The following is a 22909-nucleotide window of genomic DNA, read 5'->3' on the forward strand; positions in this document are numbered from 1 at the left end:
CCCCCCCAGTTTCCTGCAAAACATAAAGAGCTATTCACTTACCCGCGGGGGGTTAGGAGGGACCCCGGGAGCTTCACGCAGCTTTGGCTGTGGTACGGACCCCCGCACTTCCAGTTCCGAGTCCGCGCACGGTGGCGGCCACGCTGATTGCCATGGCAGACTCAGACCGCGGACCATCACCAAGTAACAAGGTTCCCCCCCCCCCCGATTAGCCCCGTGCTGCCCCTGCATCGGACCGGCCCGATCGCTGCCCCGGCCCCCACCCCCCCCGGGTGCTGGATCCCCCCGTCCCCACCAGGGCAGCCGCGGGCTGAGTCCGCAGTCGCTGCGTGATAGTCCCGACCGGCCATACGTGGTTAGAACCACGGGAAATCGGTTGGTCGGGATCGGAGTATCTCCGGGCGGGCCTCTGGCAATGGCCCCCCAGCCGCGCGGCGTGATTGATGGACGAGCGATTCTCTGGGGACCCGGAGAATCACCAGAGCGGCGCTGGTCGCGATCCGGTCGGGAACGTGGCTTCGCCGCCCCCAGCGCCTTGACGCGGGGCTGCGGAGAATCCAGCCCCGACAGTGAGTGAGAAAGAGAAACATAGAGAGAGGGGGAATGAGACAGAAAAAGAGAAAGGCAAGAGACTCGGAAAGCCAACAAGAGACAAATATAGAGCGAAACAAGAGGAGGGCAAACTCAGGAGAGGACATTTTCAACATATACAACGGGTAAACTTCCAAAGAGGAAAGTTCTTTGGCACGAGCATATTCCAGAGTCGCAGGAAGTTACAATTAAAATGGTCTCGGAAGGCAAAGTCATCAACTGCGCTAGGCCCGGGGTCAGCAATACGTCACTACAGCCATTTCAAATTGTGTAAGATTTGCCCTCAAAAATTACTTGAATGATGTCCCAGTAAATTGAAGGAAACTACTTCAGTAGAAGCCATTATGTGCGCCTAGCGGTAAAAGAGCAGGAAATGAAACAGAGCTGCTTTCAATGCGATTGCTGCCATGTTTATTAGACTTGCTTGCAATAATTTAAAACATCGTACAGGACCGGATTACATTAAAAGGAGGATATAAAAAAGGATGTGGTGTAAAGTCAATGGGAAACTGTTTAGAGGTACATGAACATAGTGCGTTGGGGGAGGGAGGGAGGGGGGTGGCGTCCTAACTGTCGCCCGTTGAATTATCAGCGACATCAAAAGCAGCCCAGGATCGATGGGTTGTGTCAGTGAAAGAATCGCGCCCGGCCTCAAGAACGAAAGGCCCCTCAGCTGGAAGGGACTAGGCCCGAGCAGGTTTCAGTCGGCTTGTCGAGAGACGTCAGCAGACTGCGGAAACTTGCAGTGGAACAGAAGTCAAGCTACCAATTGGATTTGTCGCAACAGGGTCATCCTACATGGCCAGCTAAAGCAGAGGCAAGAGACACCAGCTGTCTCCTCCGAAGGTGTGCTTACGTACGACCCGCAATGTTAGAACGAACAGAAATTCGACAGTTAGAAAGACCTTCCCGTTTAAATAGAAGTTTGAATGGAAATCAGCTGAGAGCATCAAATATTCTTTTTTTCACTTGCGGCCTCTTCAGATGGGCTCCGGTTTTAGCTTCTCCTTCAGGTACGCCATCACAAACTCTTCCACGATGGCCGGCGTGATCTCCTCCACATCTTTCACGAACTTTGCTCTCTGTGACATGTCCAGGATGGTCAGTAGTGGGGCAGACTCTGGCAGGTTTGTGAAATCCCGTATCGAATCCGTCATGTCGTCCTGCAACAAAGAGAGAGAAAGGACGTCAATGGCTGAAGCGGCATGTGTCAGACCAGCTTGCGCTCGGTGCAGGTTAGGCATTAGGTTGTGCTTGCAAAATTCTGCAATAAACTTGCGTTTATTGGCAATTTAATAAAATGTCCCAGAAACACTGCTGTTGCCGAACTAATTCTGACACCTGTCATGGGCGTGTCCCTTGAAGAAAGGTTTTTGTCTCACCACATGGCTTCAGTGATGTCATTGTGTGGGTGGAGCTGGGCTGTGGCTCTGGCAGCTGGCTTTACTTTTGCTTTGGTTTGGGGCTGTTTTGGTGGCACTGCGTGTTTTGCTTTCGTTTTCACATTTGGCTGCTATACTCAGAAAGAGAAGTATCTTGGCCTGTCTCTCTAACTTCATGCCTCACAAACCTTATTGAGTTCTTTGAGAAGGTGACTGAACAGGTAGACGAGGGTAGAGCAGTTGATGTGGTGTATATGGATTTCAGCAAAGCGTTTGATAAGGTTCCCCACGGTAGGCTATTGCAAAAAATACGGAGGCTGGGGATTGAGGGTGATTTAGAGATGTGGATCAGAAATTGGCTAGCTGAAAGAAGACAGAGGGTGGTGGTTGATGGGAAATGTTCAGAATGGAGTACAGTCACAAGTGGAGTACCACAAGGATCTGTTCTGGGGCCGTTGCTGTTTGTCATTTTTATCAATGACCTAGAGGAAGGCGCAGAAGGGTGGGTGAGTAAATTTGCAGACGATACTAAAGTCGGTGGTGTTGTCGATAGTGTGGAAGGATGTAGCAGATTACAGAGGGATATAGATAAGCTGCAGAGCTGGGCTGAGAGGTGGCAAATGGAGTTAATGTAGAGAAGTGTGAGGTGATTCACTTTGGAAGGAATAACAGGAATGCGGAATATTTGGCTAATGGTAAAGTTCTTGAAAGTGTGGATGAGCAGAGGGATCTAGGTGTCCATGTACATAGATCCCTGAAAGTTGCCAGCCAGGTTGATAGGGTTGTGAAGAAGGCCTATGGAGTGTTGGCCTTTATTGGTAGAGGGATTGAGTTCCGGAGTCGGGAGGTCATGTTGCAGCTGTACAGAACTCTGGTACGGCCGCATTTGGAGTATTGCGTACAGTTCTGGTCACCGCATTATAGGAAGGACGTGGAGGCTTTGGAGCGGGTGCAGAGGAGATTTACCAGGATGTTGCCTGGTATGGAGGGAAAATCTTATGAGGAAAGGCTGATGGACTTGAGGTTGTTTTCGTTGGAGAGAAGAAGGTTAAGAGGAGACTTAATAGAGGCATACAAAATGATCAGGGGGTTGGATAGGGTGGACAGTGAGAGCCTTCTCCCGCGGATGGATATGGCTGGCACGAGGGGACATAACTTTAAACTGAGGGGTAATAGATATAGGACAGAAGTCAGAGGTAGGTTCTTTACGCAAAGAGTAGTGAGGCCGTGGAATGCCCTACCTGCTACAGTGGTGAACTCGCCAACATTGAGGGCATTTAAAAGTTTATTGGATAAACATATGGATGATAATGGCATAGTGTAGGTTGGATGGCTTTTGTTTCGGTGCAACATCGTGGGCCGAAGGGCCTGTACTGCGCTGTATTGTTCTATGTTCTATGTTCTATTTTAAAAGGTGTTTCCAGATTACTTGATAACTTAAAAGTGATAACTGTTTTCTGGGAGGAATTTAATCCTGCTGTTTTGGAAAGGAAACAGGAGCATCCAAACCAGGTCCTGAGTGCTGTGTGCTGGGCCACGCCTTTGAAAAGGGGTTTCTGGTTTATGGGATCTTGTCATTGAATTGGAACAGTTAAAGGGGGGAATTCATTAAGGGTTATATATAGAGAACTGGAGCAGTGTGGTGTATTTATGTTTGTAGTTGATAAAAATGCTTACTGTGTGTGTTTATAAAAATATTAACTAAGTTTGTAGAATAAATCTTGTTTTTGATGAAAAGTGTGAAAGGCCTCTGTTGAATAAAACCTGAAAGGTAGGCCCTTGTGCTTATCGTAACCAAAATCTATAGGTCAGGTGAACTCCATGATATACTTTGGAGCTTTCTAAACCCTGACCCATAACACACCGTGCTCCAGAGGGAACTACTTGGTCGAAGGTGTACATAAGAACATAAGAACTAGGAGCAGGAGTAGGCCATCTGGCCCCTCGAGCCTGCTCCACCATTCAATGAGATCATGGCTGATCTTTTGTGGGCTCAGCTCCACTTTCCGGCCTGAACACCATAACCCTTAATCCCTTTATTCTTCAAACAACTATCTATCTTTATCTTAAAAAACATTTAATGAAGGAGCCTCAACTGCTCCACTGGGCAAGGAATTCCATAGATTCACAACCCTTTGGGTGAAGAAGTTCCTCCTACACTCAGTCCTAAATCTACTTCCCCTTATTTTGAGGCTATGCCCCCTAGTTCTGCTTTCACCCGCCAGTGGAAACAACCTGCCCGCATCTATCCTATCTATTCCCTTCATAACTCTATATGTTTCTATAAGATCCCCGCTCATCCTTCTAAATTCCAACAAGTACAGTCCCAGTCTACTCAACCTCTCCTCGTAATCCAACCCCTTCAGCACTGGGATTAGCCTAGTGAATCTCCTCTGCACACCCTCCAGTGCCAGTACGTCCTTTCTCAGGTAAGGAGACCAAAACTGAACATAATACTCCAGGTGTGGCCTCAATAACATATAGGTTTTCAAGCATGCTTTAAAGCAGGGGAGTGAAGTAGAGAGATGGTGAGGTTGAGGGAGGAGACTGCGGAGATTAAGGCCGGGGAGCTGGAGGCATGGACACCAAGGGCGTAAAAATTAAAATTGGGTAATGTCAAGGTGCCAGAATTAGGCGAGTGCAAATATTTGAATACAAGACAAAGTCCATACAGATGAGGAAGTGTTAGGGACCAGGATCTTTCCCACCAACATTGAATTGGCCAGTGTACAGGGAGGGAGGGTCATCTTTTCTCTCCTCATTGCTTTCTAACATCAGCTGCTGAAAAGGGGGCAAACGCTGGTGTGGAGTGAGGGCTTCTGCTGTGTCCTGATCACCAGCCCACGTCCCTGCTCGGTTAAAGAAACAGTGGCCCCGGTGACTCCAGCATAAATCCGGCCGGTAAAGTGGAAAAGAATAAAAAGTCCTTCCGTGGAACGCAGAAGCTCCAACGTGTTGCACGCCTGGGAGGGAATGCCGGTTCCTTATGCAGGAATGTCGCAATGCCAGGCATCGGTATTGGGTGGGAAGGGCGGAGACAAAGGCGCCAAAGGTGCTGGTGTTGCGCCAGTCGTCTCATGCACTTAGCCCAGGGCGGATGCCACCTCTGGCAAGCTAACCTGCACGCCTTGTTCGCAGCCCCCAGTATCCGGTCGCAGGACACCAGTGGCCCAGGGTTTGAGCTGTACAGGTTCAGGAATCAGTGCAGAGTGGAAACCGAGGCCGAGATTCCCTGGCCTCTCCGCGGCCTGTTTCTCTGCAACGGGAAGCAGTCGCCGTTGGCGGCCGCAGCAGGACCTTCTGGGCCCACCGCTGTCAATGGGATTTCCCATCAAATTGCCGCTGGTGGGGGGTGCTAGATCCCGCTCGACTGAACAGCCAGAAAATCTGCCCTAAATGTCTGCCTATGAGAAAGTTTAAGGCCGAATGCTTTTATTGGCAGCAAGTCACAGCATTTTGATTCATATCTCAATGCATTTGTGCAATGTAAAATAACCTCAGCCCCATTTCCTAATTCCTTGCCATTATACATATATTGAATGGAACATTTCCCAGTAATCAACATCAGATTATTTTTTCAGTAAAGCTGCAGTAATAGCATTTGCGATCATTAATCCTCTTGTGAGAGGATTGAGTCGAACTCCTGGAGAAAAGTGGCTGAGAAAATGGGCAGAGGAAAGAGAGAGAGAGAGAGAGAGAGAGTGAGCAGGCAACCTGAACAGTTGCTTCAGGGGGCTGGTGTCAGGCACACGATCAACATGTCCTGTTCAGTAAAGTTGGTTTTAAAGAGGGTGGCACGGTGGCGCAGTGGTTAGCACTGCTGCCTCACGGCGCCGGGGACCCGGGTTCGATCCCGGCTCTGGGTCACTGTCCGTGTGGAGTTTGCACATTCTCCCCGTGTCTGTGTGGGTTTCACCCCCAAAACCCAAAGATGTGCAGGGCAGGTGGATTGGCCACGCTAAATTGCCCCTTAATTGGAAAAAATGAATTGGGTACTCTAAATTTTTTTTTAAAGCATGATGCCTTTTCTTATACAAGCTTAACACTCCCCAACCCTGTTAAAATAAACTGGTATCAGAGAGCAGACGGCACACAATCCAAACTTGTTAAAATAAATAGGTATTGGTACGCACATTGAGCTACAGAAGTGGGATACAGAGGCTGATCACTTTCATTCCTGAGAAAAGGGATGCTCCTGTACCTTTGCTAATCAGAGAATCCCCACAGTGCCGAAGGAAGCCATTCGGCCCATCAGGCCTGTTCGGACCTTCCAAAAGAGCACCCTACCTAGGCCCTAACCCCCCCCCCCCCCCCCCCCCCCCAACCCTGTGACCCCACCTAACCGGGACATCTTTGGACAGTGGGAAGCAACCCGAGGAAACCCACACGGACACGGGGAGAAGGTGCAAACTCCACACGGCCATCTCAGGCTGGAACTGAACCCGGGCCCCTGGCGCTGTGAGGCAGCAGTGCTAACAGCGTGTCCTTTACACCTACGGTTGCATGGTGGCAAAGAAACATTGAGTAGTGTCTAAGGGATGTTGTGAGATGATTTTTCTTTTGGTAGCATCTCGAAGCAAGATTGTTAGATTGGAGTCTAGTCGAGGTTACAACAAAGAAAAATGAACTTGCATTTATATCGCTCTTTTCATGACCACAGGGAATCCCAAAATGCTTCACGTCAATTATGTACTTTAGAAATTTACTCATTAACGTGGGAAATGCTGCAGTCAATTTGTGCACAGCCAGCTCCAACAGCACTGTGAGAATGGCCAGCTAGTGAGTTTTAATCTCTCCAGGTGTGATGCGCGATCAATTACACTCAAGACGAAGTGATTTCATAACTGAAGGCTTTAATCGACTAGAACTTGTTTCCCAGCAGCTTCGGTACAGAAAGTGAAGGCTGCTGGGATGGCACCGTTTCTTATACTCCACCTGTCAGGGCGGAGCTACGTAACAACGGCCAATGGTAAACTCCTGCGTTTAACCAATGGTCATCAGCCTCTTAGGTACCGCAATACCTGGTACTACCACATTCACCCCCTGTTAAAAAAGAGTCCGGCGGGGGTGGTGGCCAGTGGTAACAGTCGCTTTTAACATGGTATGATCAGGTATGGAGGTACCGTGCTATCGAGGATATTTACAAAATGTTCGCTCACAGTTAAAGTCACAGCGAAGCAATCAGTCGATCGGGTGGCCTGGTCGTCCTTCTGGAGCATCTGGGCTTCGGTGGTGATTCTGGTGGGGGTCACGGTGGTTGCGACTCTGGGAGCGTGGTTTCTGCCTCCCTGGCAGCTTCGTCACCCCTAGGCGGCGCTGTTGGGGCAAACGGTTGACACGGGGGGGGGGTCGTTGGCGGGTGAGCGGGCCTAGGCAGGAACGGCGGGAGTATTGACCCTCCAGTGAGGTGCTGTGGGGGTGGGGTGGGAGGGGGGGGTTAATGGTTCGGGTGCGCGTGGGGTCCCGGCGAGCGCCAGGTCCCGAAGGGAGACTGTTTCTTGCCGGCCATCAGGGAACGCCATGTAGGCGTACTGGGGGTTAGCGTGCAGCAGGTGGACCCTCTCGACCAACGGGTCCGACTTGTGCGCCCGCACGTGCTTCCGAAGCAGGATGGAGCCAGGTGTCGCTAGCCATGTTGGGAGCGAGGTCCCGGAGGAGGACTTCCTGGGGAAAACAAGGAGACGTTCATGAGGTGTCTGATTTGTGGTTGTACAAGCAGCGACCGGATGGCGTGGAGGGCCATCGGGAGGACATCTTGCCAGCGGGAGACTGGGAGATTCCTGGCCAGTAGAACAGTCTTCCAGACCGTTCCGTTCTCCCTCTCCATCTGTCCGTTTCCCCGGGGGTTGTAACTGATCGGCCTGCTCGAGGCGATGCCCTTGCTGAGCAGGAATTGACGCAGTTCGTCGCTCATAAAGGAGGACCGTCTATCACTGTGTATGTACGCGGGGAAACCGAACAGTGTAAAGATACCCTGGAGGGCCTTGATGACGGTGGTTGTGGTCATGTCTGGGCAGGGGATGGCGAATGGGAACCGGGAGTACTCGTCAATCACGTTCAGGAAATACGTGTTGCGGTCGGTGGAGGGGAGAGGGCCTTTGAAGTCCATGCTGAGGCGTTCAAAGGGACGGGACGCTTTTATCAGGTGCGCCCTCTCTGGCCGGTAGAAGTGCGGTTTGCACTCCGCACAGATTTGGCAGTCCCTGGTGACTGTCCTGACCTCCTCGATGGAGTAGGGCAGGTTGCGGGTCTTGATGAAATGGAAGACACGAGTGACCCCCGGGTGGCAGAGGTCCTCATGGAGGGTTTGGAGGCGGTCCACTTGTGCAGTGGCACAAGTGCCGCGGGACAGGGCATCAGGAGGCTTGTTTAGCTTCCCCGGACGGTACAAGATCTCGTAGTTGAAGGAGGAGAGTTCAATCCTCCACCGCAAGATCTTGTCGTTTTTAATCTTGCCCCGCTGTGCATTATCGAACATGAAGGCAACCGACCGTTGGTCCGTGAGGAGAGTGAATCTCCTGCCGGCCAGGTAATGCCTCACAGCTTCAACTATGGCTTGTGCCTCTTTTTCGACCGAGGAGTGGCGGATTTCGGAAGCATGGAGGGTACGGAGAAGAAGGCCACGGGCCTGCCCGCTTGGTTGAGGTTGTCCGCCAGAGCTACGTCAGACGCGTCGCTCTCGACCTGGAAGGGGAGGGACTCGTCGATGGCACGCATCGTGGCCTTTGCAGTGTCTGCTTTGATGCGGCAGAAGGCCTGGCGGGCCTCCGTCGACAGGGGGAAGGTTGTGGACTGGATTAGGGGTCGGGCTTTGTCTGCGTAGTTGGGTACCCACTGTGCCTAATAGCTGAAAAACCCGAGGCAGCGCTTCAGGGCCTTGGGGCAGTGAGGGAGGGGGAACTCCATAAACCTATAACTCCATTTCGCACTACGTAGCCTAGAATGGCTAGACGGTCGGTGCTAAACACGCATTTATCTTTATTGTCAGGTTAAGGATTTCCGCGGTCTGGAGAAATTTGTGGAGGTTGGTGTCGTGGTCCTGCTGGTCATGGACACAGATGGTGACGTTATCCAGATACGGGAACGTTGTGCGTAAGCCGTACCGGTCAACCATTCGGTCCATATCTCGCTGGAAGACTGAGACCCCATTAGTGACACCAAAGGGAACTCTTAAAAATTGATAGAGCCGCCCATCTGTTTCGAAGGCAGTGTACTTACGGTCACTATTACGGCGGGGTAGCTGGTGGTAGGAGGACTTGATTTCCACTGTGGAGAAGACCTTGTATTGTGCGATCCTGTTTACCAGGTCGGCTATACGCGGGAGAGGGTACGCGTCCAGCTGTGTAAACCTGTTGATGGTCTGGCTGTAGTCAATGACCATTCTATGTTTCTCCCCGGTCTTTATCACCACTACTTGAGCTCTCCAGGGACTGTTGCTCGCTTCGATGACCCCTTCCCTCAGCAGCCTTTGGACCTCGGGCCTGATGAAGGTCCGGTCTTGGGCACTGTACCGTCTGCTCCTGGTGGCGACGGGCTTGCAATCTGGGGTGAGGTTCGCAAACAGGGAAGGCGGATCGACCTTAAGGGTCGCGAGGCCGCAGACAGTAAGGGGAGGTATAGGGCTGCCGAATTTAAAGGTCAGGCTTTGCAAATTGCATTGGAAGTCCAGCCCCAGGAGGATAGCCGCGCAGAGATGCGGCAGGACGTACAGGCAGAATTTGTCGAATTTCCTGCCTTGGACAGTGAGGATCGCTAGGCAGAACCCCTTTATCTCCACCGAGTGTGACCCGGAGGCCAGGGAGATCCTTTGGGTTACAAGTGAACAGCGCCTTACCGTGTCGGGGTGAACAAAGCTTTCCGTGCTCCCAGAGTCAATCAGGCAAGACGTCTCGTGGCCGTTGATGAAGACCGTCGTTGTAGCTGTTGCGAGTGTCCGGGGTCGACTTTGGTCCAGTGTCACCGAGGCCAGATGAAGCAGTTGCGAGTTCTGATCGGGCATCGTGTAGTCGGCCGTGCTGGGGGCCTGGGGCCCCATCCAAGATGGCATCACTCATGGGTCACACATGGTGTCCGGGGATGAACAAGATGGCGGCAGGGATGGACAAAATGGCGGCGCCCACCCGTCCAACGTGGTGTCCGGGGGGCAAGATGGCCACGCCCGTGGGTCGCACATGGCCCTGGGATAGGGGGGTGGCGGTGAGTGCTGGCCGGTCGGGGGGTTGCCGCGGCGGTCCGGAGTCGCTGGAGACCGCAGCCACGGCGCGGGCCTGGCCGACCCCCACAAAGTGGCCCTTCTTGCCGCACACTTTGCAGGCGGCGGTGCGGGCCGGGCAGCGCGGGCGGGGATGATTCGCCTGCCCGCAGAAGAAACAGCGGCGTTAGCGGGCTGTCTTGTAGCGCAGGCCTGCGGGGTCAGGGGGAAGGTCTGTGGGGCTGCCGCTGCGGGGTGCCATGCAGCCCAGGGGGCCGCTGCGCGGTCGGGCGCATAGGACTGCGCGTTTTTGTAGGCAACGTCCATGGACCCTGCCAGGGCCCGTGCCTCTCTAAGTCCCAGGGTGTCCTTTTCTAGGAGTCTTTGACGGATATCTGAGGAGCTCATACCTGCTACGAAGGCATCCCTGATTAAAAGTTCCATGTGCTCGCTCCCCGAAACTTGCGGGCAGCCACAGTTTCAGCCCAGCACCAGTAGCACCAGGTAGAAATCTTCCAACGATTCCCCGGGGCTTTGCCGTCTAGTTGCAAGCAGGTGACATGCGTAGTTACAGGGCGGATATAATGTCCTTTTAGCAGTTCGATCGCGGCATCATAGTCCTCCGCCTCCTCGATAAGGGGGTAGACCCCAGGGCTGGCCCTTGAGCGCAGGAGGTGCATTTTCTGTCCTTCTGAGGTGGTGCCTCCGGCCGTCTCGAGGTAGCCCTTAAAGCACGCCAGCCAGTGTTTAAATATTGCAGCCGAGTTCTCCGCATGGGGGCTGAGTTGAAGGCACTCCGGTTTGATTCGGAGATCCATCCTTCCAGCTTAAGTCTAGTAGATTAAATTGATGCACGATCAATTGCACTCAAGACGAAGTGATTTCATAACTTATACTCCGCCTGTCAGGGCGGAGCTACATAACAACAGCCAATGGTAAACTCCTGGGTTTAACCAATGGTCATCAGCCTCTTATGTACCGCAATACCTGGTACTACCACAAGGTGCTTAATGCAAAACATATTACTCTGACGGGCAGCGACCGTTACACAGGGAAATGTGACAGGGTTTACTAAGACAGGCCAGTCCGCGAGTGTGAATGAATAATTAGTCTGGCTTTTGATGGCGTTGCTGATGGTGGAACACTGAGAGAACTCTCCGCTCCTCTTCACGTAGGGCCGTGGGATTAACATTCTTCCAAATCACTGGAAGCAAACAACACGGGATATGGAGCAAAGGCAGCAAAATGGGAGTTGGCGTGAAGATCAACCGTGATCACATTAAATGGCTGGCCATCCCAGAGGGCGAGGGGCTGAATGGCCTCCTCACATTCTCTCGCACATGGTTTGAGGAGATCGCTTGGAGACGGCACGAAGATGGAGTTTGGGAAATACAGGCAGCACAGTGGGCAGCACGGTAGCACAGTGGGTAGCACAGTTGCTTCACAGCTCCAGGGTCCCAGATTCGATTCCCGGCTTGGGTCACTGCCCGTGCGGAGTTTGCACTTTCTCCCCGGTTTCCTCCGGGTGCTCCGGTTTCCTCCCACAGTCCAAAGATGTGCAGGTTAGATGGACTGGCCACGCTAAATTGCCCTTAGTGTCCAAAAAAGGTTAGGTGGGGTTACGGGGATAGGGTGGAGATGTGGGCTTAAATGGGGTGCTCTTTCCAAGGGCTGGTGCAGACTCGATGGGCCAAATGCCCTCTTTCTGCACTGTAAATTCTATGATTCTACGATAAACACCTATAAATGCAGACTGCCTTTCCAGAGATGAAGGTTAGTCACCAAGGCAATATGAATAAAATATCATAATAACAATAATAAAATCTCCCAAGGGACTTCACAGGAGCGCTATGAAGCAAAATTAGCCAACACGTCACAGAGGGGATATTAGTACAGATGGACAAAAGTGTGATCAAACTGGTAAGGCTATAAGGAGTGGCTTAATTGATGAGAGCAAGGCTGATAGGTGAATGGGACCGGGGGTGAATGAGGTCATGGGCAGCAGAGTTGACCTCGGGTTTACTAAGACTGGCCAGCCCACGGGTGTGACTGAATAGTTAAAGAGGAAGGACCTTCACTGCACAACCAGCCTTTCTTTTATACCCGACCCACCTGATTTCATCACGGGGTCGAAAACTAAGAATAAAAAATGGTTCTGCTGAGTGAGCCATCGATCACTTTGACAAAAGCAGCTTCGTAGAAAGGAAAGCAATCTAATTTTAAGGCCAGGGGAACTCAGAGAAGGTATTAATTTACCGCTGCTTTGGTAATAGACATCAGCAGGAAGGGGGGAGCAGCAAAAACCACATTAAAAAATCAGAGCATGACTTTTCCAACTGCAGGCAAAAGTTGATGCTAACAATCGCCAATTAGCAATGGCTCAGGGTGTGTGCAACGCAGCATAGCCTGCAGTGGCTGTCACTTATGATATGCATCCTACTTCCTGCTCATTTCCTCCCCTGCTCTTTGTTCCCCGTGTTTACGACAGCCTGTGAGTTAAGGACACGTCAACCTGGCTAGTGTCAGGCAAACCTAATGAAATTAGAGCAAGGGACCCCGAGGGAGTAGGCCGACGGAGCGGAATCGGCCTCTTCGGACACACGCCAGGACTGCCGTGCGCGTAAACCTCACGTCAGGCGCTAGACCCCAAAGCAGGTTCCAAACCAAGTTCAGTCGAACTGTTGAGTGCTCTCAAATGGAGCCATTCTTTGAAACACTCCCTCGTGCAGGAAGCAAGTTTGAGGCTCGCCTGATGCTCCCCTGGATGAATGCGGCGCAAGGTGTGGTACGATAACAAACCAGGAAGGGAGTAGGTTCAATCTATCATCTGTGCCCTTCGAGGAGACAATGGTTGAGATCGCAACCAGCCTCAGGCGCCAGGCCCGACTCACTGTGAGCCACTCTTGCTCTTGAACCAGGAGGTTCGATAAGGTCATTAGCCTCTGGAATTACCTTCCTCAAAGAGCAGTGGAGGTTGAGTTATACTGAATATATTCAAGGCTTGAGTGAGGCAAGAGTCAAGCATTACGGCGGATGGGGGGGGGGGGGGTTAGTTGATGGAGGTGGAGTGGGGGGGAATGGAGGGGGAGGGGTAGATAGGAATGTGGAGTTGAGGTCACATTCAGATCAGCCATGATCTCATCAAATTACAGAGAAGGCTTGAGGGGCCGAATGGCCTACTCCTGCTCTTCATTCCTGTGTCCGTAAGGTTGTGAGTTCAAGTCCCACTCAAGAGACTTCAGCAGAAAACTAGGCCGACACTCCAGTGCCATGTCAGTGGGAGCGCCGTGCGCTGTTGGAGGGGCTGTCGTTCAAATGAAACAATAACCGAGGTCCAACTTGCCCTCTCCGCTCGGAGTGAACAATCCATTTATACTACTTCGAAGAAGATCTGGGTGCTCCTCCTCGAGAACTGGCCAATATTTATCCCCTCAGCCAATATCACTAAAACAGGTAATCTGGTCGCTATTACATCAGTTTTTGGAAGCTTGCGGTGCATGAGGGAGCAGAGCTGTTCCCCACTATCCTAGCTGACATTTATCGCTTCAACACAGATAAGATAAATGTGGGGCTGGATTCTCTGTTTTTGGGACTATGTCAAAACCGGCATCAAAACTGTGGACTTTCACGCCAGAAAAGCTGGCTTGAAAGGGCCACATATTCCGAGGCCTGCAGGGGACTAGCAAGGACCCGGCGTAAATCCAGCAGGTTTTGCTGCAGATACGGGCTCCCGCACTTCGGGGTCGGAGGCCGTGCCGTGCTTCAAGGCGGACTCAGGCCGCCGAGCTGGACACTAAAAATAGACCCGCCGATTGGCCGTGTGCCCCGACCCTGAACTCCCGCCCAAACATTGCCCGACCTCGTATAAGACCAATCCTGCCCTCCCATCGGCCCGCCCCCCCCCCCCCCCCCCCCCCCCCCGACCAGGGCGGCCGGGAACTGGGTCCGCAGCCGCCACACTAGCTTCCCGACCGGCAGGACCACATTAGATCCACGGCGTCGGGACTACGGCCGGTATTCCCCGAGGACGCCGCTTTTCGGGGCCCGGAGGATCGGGGAACCGGCGCCGGTCCCGATTCCGTGCGGGGAAATAGATTCTCCGCCCCTGCGCCGGCCGCGATTCCGGCGTCGGGGTGCGGAGAATCCAACCCCTGGTCATTACCACAATACTGTCCATGGGATCCTGCTGTGTACCCATTGGCTGCTATTTCTCATTCCATTGCGGCACTCGGTATGCTTGGGAAGATATTGATTGGCTGGAAAGTACTTCGGGATGCCCTGGAGGTTGTGAAAGGCCCCATCATAAATGCAATTTATTTCTTCTTCTTTCGCGTCTTGGTGGCGTTCACAAATCCCGCCAAGCCTTGCCCCCGTTGGGTCGCGATGTTATCTGCTCTGCTTGACTGTGACCCACCGGCCGTCAGTTACTCCTCAGGCCAATAATCCCGTGGCACCCTCGCAGCGCGTCGTCAGATGCTCCTGGATCGTAGCAGGCAGTCTAATCCTGCACCAAGCTCTGATTCCTCCATGTACCCAAACCCATTCGGCTCAGACCACCGCAAGCTCAACAGGAGAAATATTAAAAGCAGCTGGACGAGGATTTTCGAAGCTTATGGCCGGGATTCAAGAAGGTCGTAATGCATCTCGGGAACTCCAGAAAATTCCCTGAGCCCTCTTCCCTTGGAGGTGGGCTTTCCACGTGCTGGTTGTCCTGAACGTATAGAAAACCTCCACTTGAGAAAGGGCAAGTTTAAAGTGTGGATAAGATGATATTGCACATACTAGGCTGGATTCTTCCGCTCCGCCCGCCGCAGGAACGCCACGGGCGAGGCGCGGACAATGGAGAAGTCCATTGACCTCGGTCGGGATTCTCCGGATGCCGGGCGGGCGCGGCGGGAGAATCCCAGCACCGTGTCATCACGTAATGGGCGGTTGGGACATAAATCCAAGTGACGTTTTATTGAGCGCATTCTGCCAATGATCCTTCAGCTACCTGGAGTTCTTAAATTTTGATGGGAGTGCCTTGGCTGCATACAACGGCCCATGGAACTGGCTGCCACTGTGAAGTTAGTGTGGATGGAAAGTTCTGGGAAGTCAGCAGTGTCAAAACGTTTTTGGGCTGAGGGAAGTGTCAACTTGGCTGCGTCAATGACCACGCGATCTGTTTGCTGAGTCGTGTCGGACTTCACTTGGAGAACGTAAGATCTATCACTTTTGCCTATCATTGAAGAAATTCACTTGAAAAATTAAGACTTGGATGAGCCCTCCCTTTAGCCAGTGTCTGGTAGCAGATTGGCTACATTCGCCGTGTAGAGCAGTTTGTAAAACCAATTATCTTTAAAAGCTGAATCGCACTTCAGGATCTTTGCTTAAAAAAGAAGAGACGTGCTGTCAAAGTTTTCTGTCTTGCACTCATCAGGACAGAGAGAACGAGGGCAGCAGGGCTGCGCAGTGGTTAGCACTGCTGCCTCATGGCGCCGAGGACCCGGGTTCGATCCCGGCCCTGGGGCACTGTCCGTGTGGGGTTTGCACATTCTCCCCGTGTCTGTGTGATCTCACCCCCACAACCCAAAGATGTGCAGGTAGGTGGATTACACCAAATTACCCCTTAAAATTGGAAACAAACAATTGGATACTCTAACTTAAAAAAAAGGACAGAGAGGACGGGAGAGGGGCTGTAACCAGTGCCGCAAATACGGCCAAGCACAGGAGGCCTCTTCCATCTTCCCCCACCCCAGTCCCGGCTCCCCCACCACCGTTGCACCGTCTCAATGTTTTCTGCCCAGTAGTAGAACATTAAATTTGGTAACACCAGTCCTCCCGAAAGCCACCCCCCTTCGCAAAAAGGTTGTGGCACCTCTAAAAAGCTGGAATCGATTCAAGCAAGATTTTAGATTTAGGGACATGTCAGTACTGTCGCCAATTTGCGGAAACCACAGGTTTGCACCGTCAGTGATGGATGCAACAAACAGGATTTGGAAGAGGGAGGGGGTCGAGAGGTTTAAGGATCTATTTGTGGAGTGTGGGTTCGCGGGACCGGAGGAGATGATGGAAAAATATCAATTCCTGAGGGGGAGCGAGTTTAGATAACTGTAAGTGCGGGACTTTGTTGGCAAAGAACTCCGTTACCGAGACCTACACTGTTGGACAGGATGCTATCTTGTGATGAGTTGGACGACGGGAAGATCTTGACATATATGTGTGGTTGCTGGAGATGGGATAGACTCCGTTAGAAGACATGAAGGGGAAGTGGGAAGAAGAATTGGGCTTGTGGCTGGTGGGAGGGGTCTGGAGTGAGATTTTGTATCGGGTAAATTCTACTTCCTCTTGCACCAGGCTGAGCTTGAAAGTAGTCCATAAGGGCCACTTGAGTAGAGCACGCATGAGTGGGCTCTTTCCCGATGTGGCAGACAGGTGTGAGAGATGCTTAAGGGGGGCCAACGAACCAGTCGATATGTTCTGGTTTCAGCCCCAAATTGGTCGAGTTCTGGGTCTTGTTCGTTGAGACCATGTCGAAGATCATGGGGGTTAGCCTGGAGCCGTGTCCACTGGTGGCGATTTTTGGGGTGTCGGACTTGACGGAGCTTCTTGAGGGGAAGAGGGTTGACGTCTTGGCCTTTGCCTCTCTGATTGCCCGGCGACAAATCCTCCTTGGATGGGGATCGGCGAAGCCACCTCGGACTTCGGCGTGGTAGGGGGACATGGCTGAATTCCTGAGACAGGAAAAAAATTAAACATGCCATTCGGGGGTCGGAGGAAGAGTTCTACTCCAGGCACAAGGGAATCAAGACTGATTAAGGGCGGCATGATTGAACAGGGTTTAACACTGCTGCCTCAAAGCACCAGGGACCCGGGTTCAATTCCAGCCTTGGGTGGCTGTCTGTGTGGAGTTTGCACGTTCTCCCCGTGTCTGCGTGGGTTTCCTCCGGGTGCTCCGGTTTCCTCCCACAGCCCAAAGATGTGCAGGTTAGATGAATTGGCCATGCTAAATTGCCCCTTAGGATGGGGTTGCAGGAATACGGCAGGGGACTGGGTCTAGGTAGGGTGTTCATTCGATGGGACGAATGGCCAACTTCTGCATTGTAAGAGTTCTATGGAAGAGAAAAAAAAATCTATGGGATGCCGTTCATTGCTTTCTTCAAAGATCTGTTTATGGCCAGCAGTGCAGGGGGCTGCGGTTCTTATAGTTAGTTTGTAAAATCAAAAATACCAAACTGCTTTTAATATATTTGAGAGTTTTTATGTGTCTGTGAAACTTTTAAAAATTCTAACAGGACTGGATAGACGAGAATCAGGGAGGATGTTTTCCCTAGTTGGGGAATCTCGAACCAGGGGACACAGTCTCAGGATACGGGACTGAGGTGAGGAAAAATGTCTTCACTCAAAGGGTAGTGAACCTGTGGAGGCCAAGTCACTGAATGTATTCAAAAGCGATAATAATTTTTCAGATTTTAATGATGAGAAAGCGGGAATATGGCATCGAGATCCCGGTTCAGCCACAATCACATTGAATGGAGGAGCAGGCTCGAAGGGCCGAATGGCCTACTCCTGCTCCTAGTTTCTATGAATGGCCTTTTTTTATGTTCGGCATACGCACCCCACCTCAAGAGTCTGAAGTGCGTGAGTTCCAAATCTTGCTCCAGAGAGTCCGAGTTTCAGTTTGGCCTGTTGGCTGATGGTGTGACAAGTGCCTCGGGGAATTGATGGCATCATCCACTTGGGTTCATCCACTTGGGTCTGACCAGCGGTCGCCTATTGATTTACATGGTCTACGCACTTTGAACATTAGAGTATCAGATGGATTTAGTGATTTGTGTTATCCTTACGAATCAATGCAGCCACAAAGATGTGCAGGTTAGGTGGGTTGGCCATTGCTAAATTGCTCCTTAGTGTCCAAAGGGTAAGGTTATGGGCTAGGGAGTGAGAGTGGGCCTAGGTAGGGTGGTCTTTCAGAGTGTCGGTGCAGGCTCGATGGGCTGAATGGCCTCCTTCTGCACTGACTTGCGCGCATAATCAGAGATGCAGTATTGAGGGAGTGCTGCACTGTCAGAAGTGCCATATTTTGAATAAGGTGTTGGGTCAAGGAAGCCCTGTCTGCCCTCTCAAGAGAATGTACAAGATCCCTTGGTGATATTCAAAGTAGAGCCTGGGATCTCTCTGTGTCCTGGTCAACAATTATCCTTTGACCAAAAAAAAAGACTTGATTATTTACCTCATTATTGCTCCCTGGCACTTGTTGTATACAAACTGTCTGCTGCAATTCCCTACCTTACAATAGCGACTATAATTCAAAACACATTCTATTGCCAGTGAAGTGCTTGCAAATAGCCGGAGATCATAAAATCAAATTTTTTTCTTTTATAACTTACTTAACTTGCTCCATGATCAGTTGGTGTGTATTTGGGGGCTAACTGAGAAGATTGGGACAATCTTTCTTCACTGTCGACTCCCCGTTAAGTTCTGATGCTCTCTCTCTAACAAGGACTCGAAAGCAAGTCTTGACTCCTTCAACTCCAATTTTACTGTGTTCTGCAATCGCTTCTACTCCAACACCACGGTGCCACCTGTATCCCCTTTATATATAAGTGCGGCCTGTCGAGCAATTAATGCGGTCTATTCAACAATTAAATCTCCAATTCTAACCTAATCACCGGGGACCATTATCACTTTCCTAACACCCATTGTGAACAAACCTTAGGACAGTCTCTCGTCAGATTTCAACACCCTGGAGTCCAATGTCGCTCGTGGTTTGGGGGATTATTGAAACATACCCGTGTACAAGTATGTTTAAATGAGGTTGCCTTGGGCAGAATGGTAGGAACCGTCAGGACCCAGGCAGAACTGTTAACCATCAGTCAGCACACTGTTTCCTTCAACACTCAGTACGGCTCAGGTGACACTGGTTTGAACACTTCTACCATAAATCTTCAAAACAGTAAAATCCACTCGAATGACAGGTACCTGGCAGGCCACAGGGAACGGAAAAACAAACACAGCCGTTCATGCAGCACCTTTTACAACATCAGGGACGTTCCAAACCACTTTAGAAGCTGTGAAGTACTTTTACAAAAAATGTCTCCTTATTTGGATTTCCAATTTTTACAAAAAAATTGCCTCAAACAAATAAAAGCATAAAGATAGCTCTCGCTATCGAGGTACAACAGGTACAGCACAAAGTAACGCTCAAAACATTATCAGGAATGAATAATGGGTGATTCAGGGACAAAATACCCAACAAGTTCCTTCCATTGGGTAAATGACCTGTCCGCATCCGAACAGGGTACAGGCAACATTATCGATCCACATCTCAGGGCAGCAAGGTGGCGCAGTGGTTAACAATAATAATAATCTTTATTGTCACAAGTAGGCTTACATTAACGCTGCAATGAAGTTACTGTGAAAAGCCCCTAGTCGCCACATTCCGGAACCTGTTCGGGTACACAGAGTGAGAATTCAGAATGTCCAATTCACCTAACAGCACGTCGTTCTGGACTTGCGGGAGGAAACCGGAGCACCCGGAGGAAACCCACGCAGACACGGGGGAGAACGTGCAGACTCCGCACAGACAGTGACCCAAGCTGGGAATCGAACCTGGGACCCGGAGCTGTGAAGCAACAGTGCTACCTGCTGCCTCACGCCGGTGAGGGCCTGGGTTAGTTCCCGGCCCCGGGTCACTGTCCATGTGGAGTTTGCATATTATCCCCGTGTCTGTGTGGGTTTCACCCCCACAACCCAAAGATGTGCAGGGTAGGCGGATTGGTCACGCTAAATTGTCCCTTAATTGGAAAAAAAAATGGAGTACTCAAAAATTTTAATAAATTGGAGGAACATCACACCCATAGCTACAAAACAAAATGACAGAAGGGAAAAACAGTACCCAAGAACCTCGGGGTTAAGGGGAAATCGACTGATTCTTATAGTGTAATTTAAACTCTTCCCCAAATCCAGGCGGGAATAACGAGCTGTGCGACACCTTCGAAATGGCCAAACGACAAAAACAAAGACCAAGAGAGGACAGGGTACAACTAAACCGCAATAGTCTCAGCCCAGGGTCTCTCAATGAAGAATAAAAATAGAACCAGAGCCAAGAATCCAAACTTCCACAATCCCACCTCTCGGCCCCAGATCAAAGGACGAAACAGATCATGGGTGACCAGCACCTGTACCCGCTTCAGAGGTGTTGTAACCTACGGAGCTGGGCTGATTAGGCTCCCTTCGAGTCTCGTGCAGGACGAGGGGTGGAGCCCCCTTATAAGCGGGAGAGAAAACCAGTGTATATAAATCGTGCTCGAATGTGAGCTGGCGGGGGAGTCCCATCCAGCACCTGTGTACATCGTATTTTCGTGTGTCTGTAAATAAACCTTTTGTTCCCAATGCTTCCACGGGTAAATGACCTGGCACACGGTAGCACAGTGGTTAGCACAGTTGCTTCAGAGCTCCGAGGTCACAGGTTTGATTCCCGCCTTGGACCACTGTCTGTACGGAGTCTGCACGTTCTCCCCGTGTCTGCGCGGGTTTCCTCCGGGTGCTCCGGATTTCTCCCACAGTTCAAAGATGTGCAGGTTAGGTGGATTGGCCATGATAAATTGCCCCTTAGTGACAAAAAGGCTAGGTGGGGTTATTGGGTTACAGGGGTAGGATGGAGGCGTGGGCTTAAGTAGGGTGCTCTTTCCAAGGGCCGGTGCAGACTCGATGGGCCGAATGGCCTCCTTCTGCACTGTAAATTCTATGATTCTATAATTTCCCCCGTGGCTGCTTCTGTGAACACAGTAAGAGGACAGCAGGATATGTGGGGCCAAGAACCAAAAGGAACAAACTGTTCCCAATGGTAAGAAGGGGGGGGGGGTCGTCAGTACCACCCCCAAACTGGGGAGCGCACTGGGAGGGAAGGCTGACCCGCACCCACCACTGGAATCAGGACCAACCAAAAGAAGAAACGATTAGGCCACCCAGAAGCCTGTGTGGGTCCGAATCAGACTTTCCACAACACCAAGGCTGACCCTCCAACCCCGCCCAGCCAACCCTCGCAGAAACCAATCACCGTCAATGAGGGAGACCCACAGCAGAAGAAACAACTAACACCACCCTCCCCCCCTCAAGGGGAGACCGACAAACCCCAGCCCTCACAGTCTGCCTGGGCCTGAGGAAGAAAGGGTGCAGTCAAAAGTAAAAATGAAAGAGATTAGCTCTCTCTGGGGGAGGTCTTACTCGGACCTAGCGAAGACAGAACAAATCCTAACGACCCAAACCTCCGCCCCTCCTCCTGCTCCTCACTTCCCCCCCAACAAGGATAAAGATGCTTTGCGCAAATGCTGTATTCAACATTCAGATTAACGGGATATAAACTTATTGAATCAGGATAACCAGCAATGCAAGGCATCAAACCCAAATTATCCACTTCCCTGCGGGCAACTAAATTGATAACATCAACCAACAACAACATAATTACCAGGGAGAGAAGCCCAGGATAACAACTGAAATGCCAGGCCGTCACCAGAATAAAGACTTCTCCACTGGCACGGGAAGAAAGCAGAAATCAAGGATAAAGCCGGATCAAAAACAACAAGCATTCTTCAGGATCTTCCATGGATTCCAATGATCGAAGCTCAAAACCTCATTACTTCCAACGGCCGACTCCATCGAACCCAGGTGGCCAGCAATTCCGACTCCGGCTGGGGGTGATGGAGAGGACGGGAGGGGTGAGGGTGGGGGGGAACGACCCCGACGGGCTCAGCCATCCCCAACCCCTCGACATCAAAAACATGACAACATAGGACCAGGGGTCGGAAGGCCAACCCAGCCCCAGGCCTCGGAGACAGGATCAAGTGTGCTCCCTCGATCCACCAAGGATAGTGCTCATCTTCAAACAACCGCGCAACCTCAAACAAACCACTGTTTGCAGCAAACTACCCAGTCTTCAGAACAGCGACCATGACTCCACTCTGCCATGGCAATCTCTGCAAGACGTGCCAGATCATCGACATGGGTACCACCATTACACGTGAGAACACCACCCACCAGGTACGCGATAGATACTTGTGTGACTTGCCAAATGTTGTCTACCTCATACGCTGCAGGAAAGAATGTCCCGAAGCGTGGTACATTGGCGAGACCATGCAGACGCTGCGACCACGGATGAACGGACATTGCGCGACAATCGCCAGGCAGGAATGTTCCCTTCCAGTCGGGGAACACTTCAGCAGTCAAGGGCATTCAGCATCTGATCTTCGGGTAAGTGTTCTCCAAGGCAGCCTTCAGGAAGCGCGACAATGCAGAATCGCCGAGCAGAAACGTATAGCCAAGTTCTGCACACATGAGTACGGCCTCAACTGGGACGTTGGATTCATGTTGCATTACATTCACCCCCCACCATCTGGCCTGGGCTTGCAAAATCCTACCAACTGTCCTGGTTTGAGACAACTCACACCCCTTTAACCTGGAATTACCCCTCTCTCTGGACTTATTACCTGCAAATGCTCACATTCAAAGCATTGTCTTGCATCTTTGACTTTGTCTATATATATGTTTCTGGAACCTACCTCTCCATTCACCTGAGGAAGGAGCAGTGCTCCGAAAGCTAGTGATTTGAAACAAATCCGTTGGACGTTAAGTGGTGTTGTAAGACTTCTTACTGTGCTCACCCCAGTCCAACGCCGGCATCTCCACATTCTGCATCAGAGGTGAGGTTGCTCTCTAAACGCACCGCAGTGGCCCGTATCTTCCTGCTGCTTTACGAAAACAACCA

At 51.3% G+C, this 22909-nt stretch overlaps 1 protein-coding gene across 3 annotated transcripts in view; it reads right to left on the reverse strand.

The window, feature by feature from the left end:
* Nucleotides 1-979: 979 nt before the first annotated feature.
* Nucleotides 980-22909, reverse strand: part of nxn (nucleoredoxin) — a 267836-nt gene continuing 245906 nt past the window's right edge. For all 3 annotated transcript variants that reach the window (XM_072469839.1, XM_072469841.1, XM_072469840.1), the window contains exon 8: nt 980-1754. In XM_072469839.1, coding sequence (XP_072325940.1) covers nt 1572-1754 — 183 coding nt within the window. In that variant the 3' untranslated portion in view covers nt 980-1571. The remainder of the gene's footprint in view (nt 1755-22909) is intronic.

The sequence above is a fragment of the Scyliorhinus torazame genome, chromosome 12 (genome assembly GCF_047496885.1).
Source record: "Scyliorhinus torazame isolate Kashiwa2021f chromosome 12, sScyTor2.1, whole genome shotgun sequence".
NCBI lineage: Eukaryota > Metazoa > Chordata > Chondrichthyes > Carcharhiniformes > Scyliorhinidae > Scyliorhinus > Scyliorhinus torazame.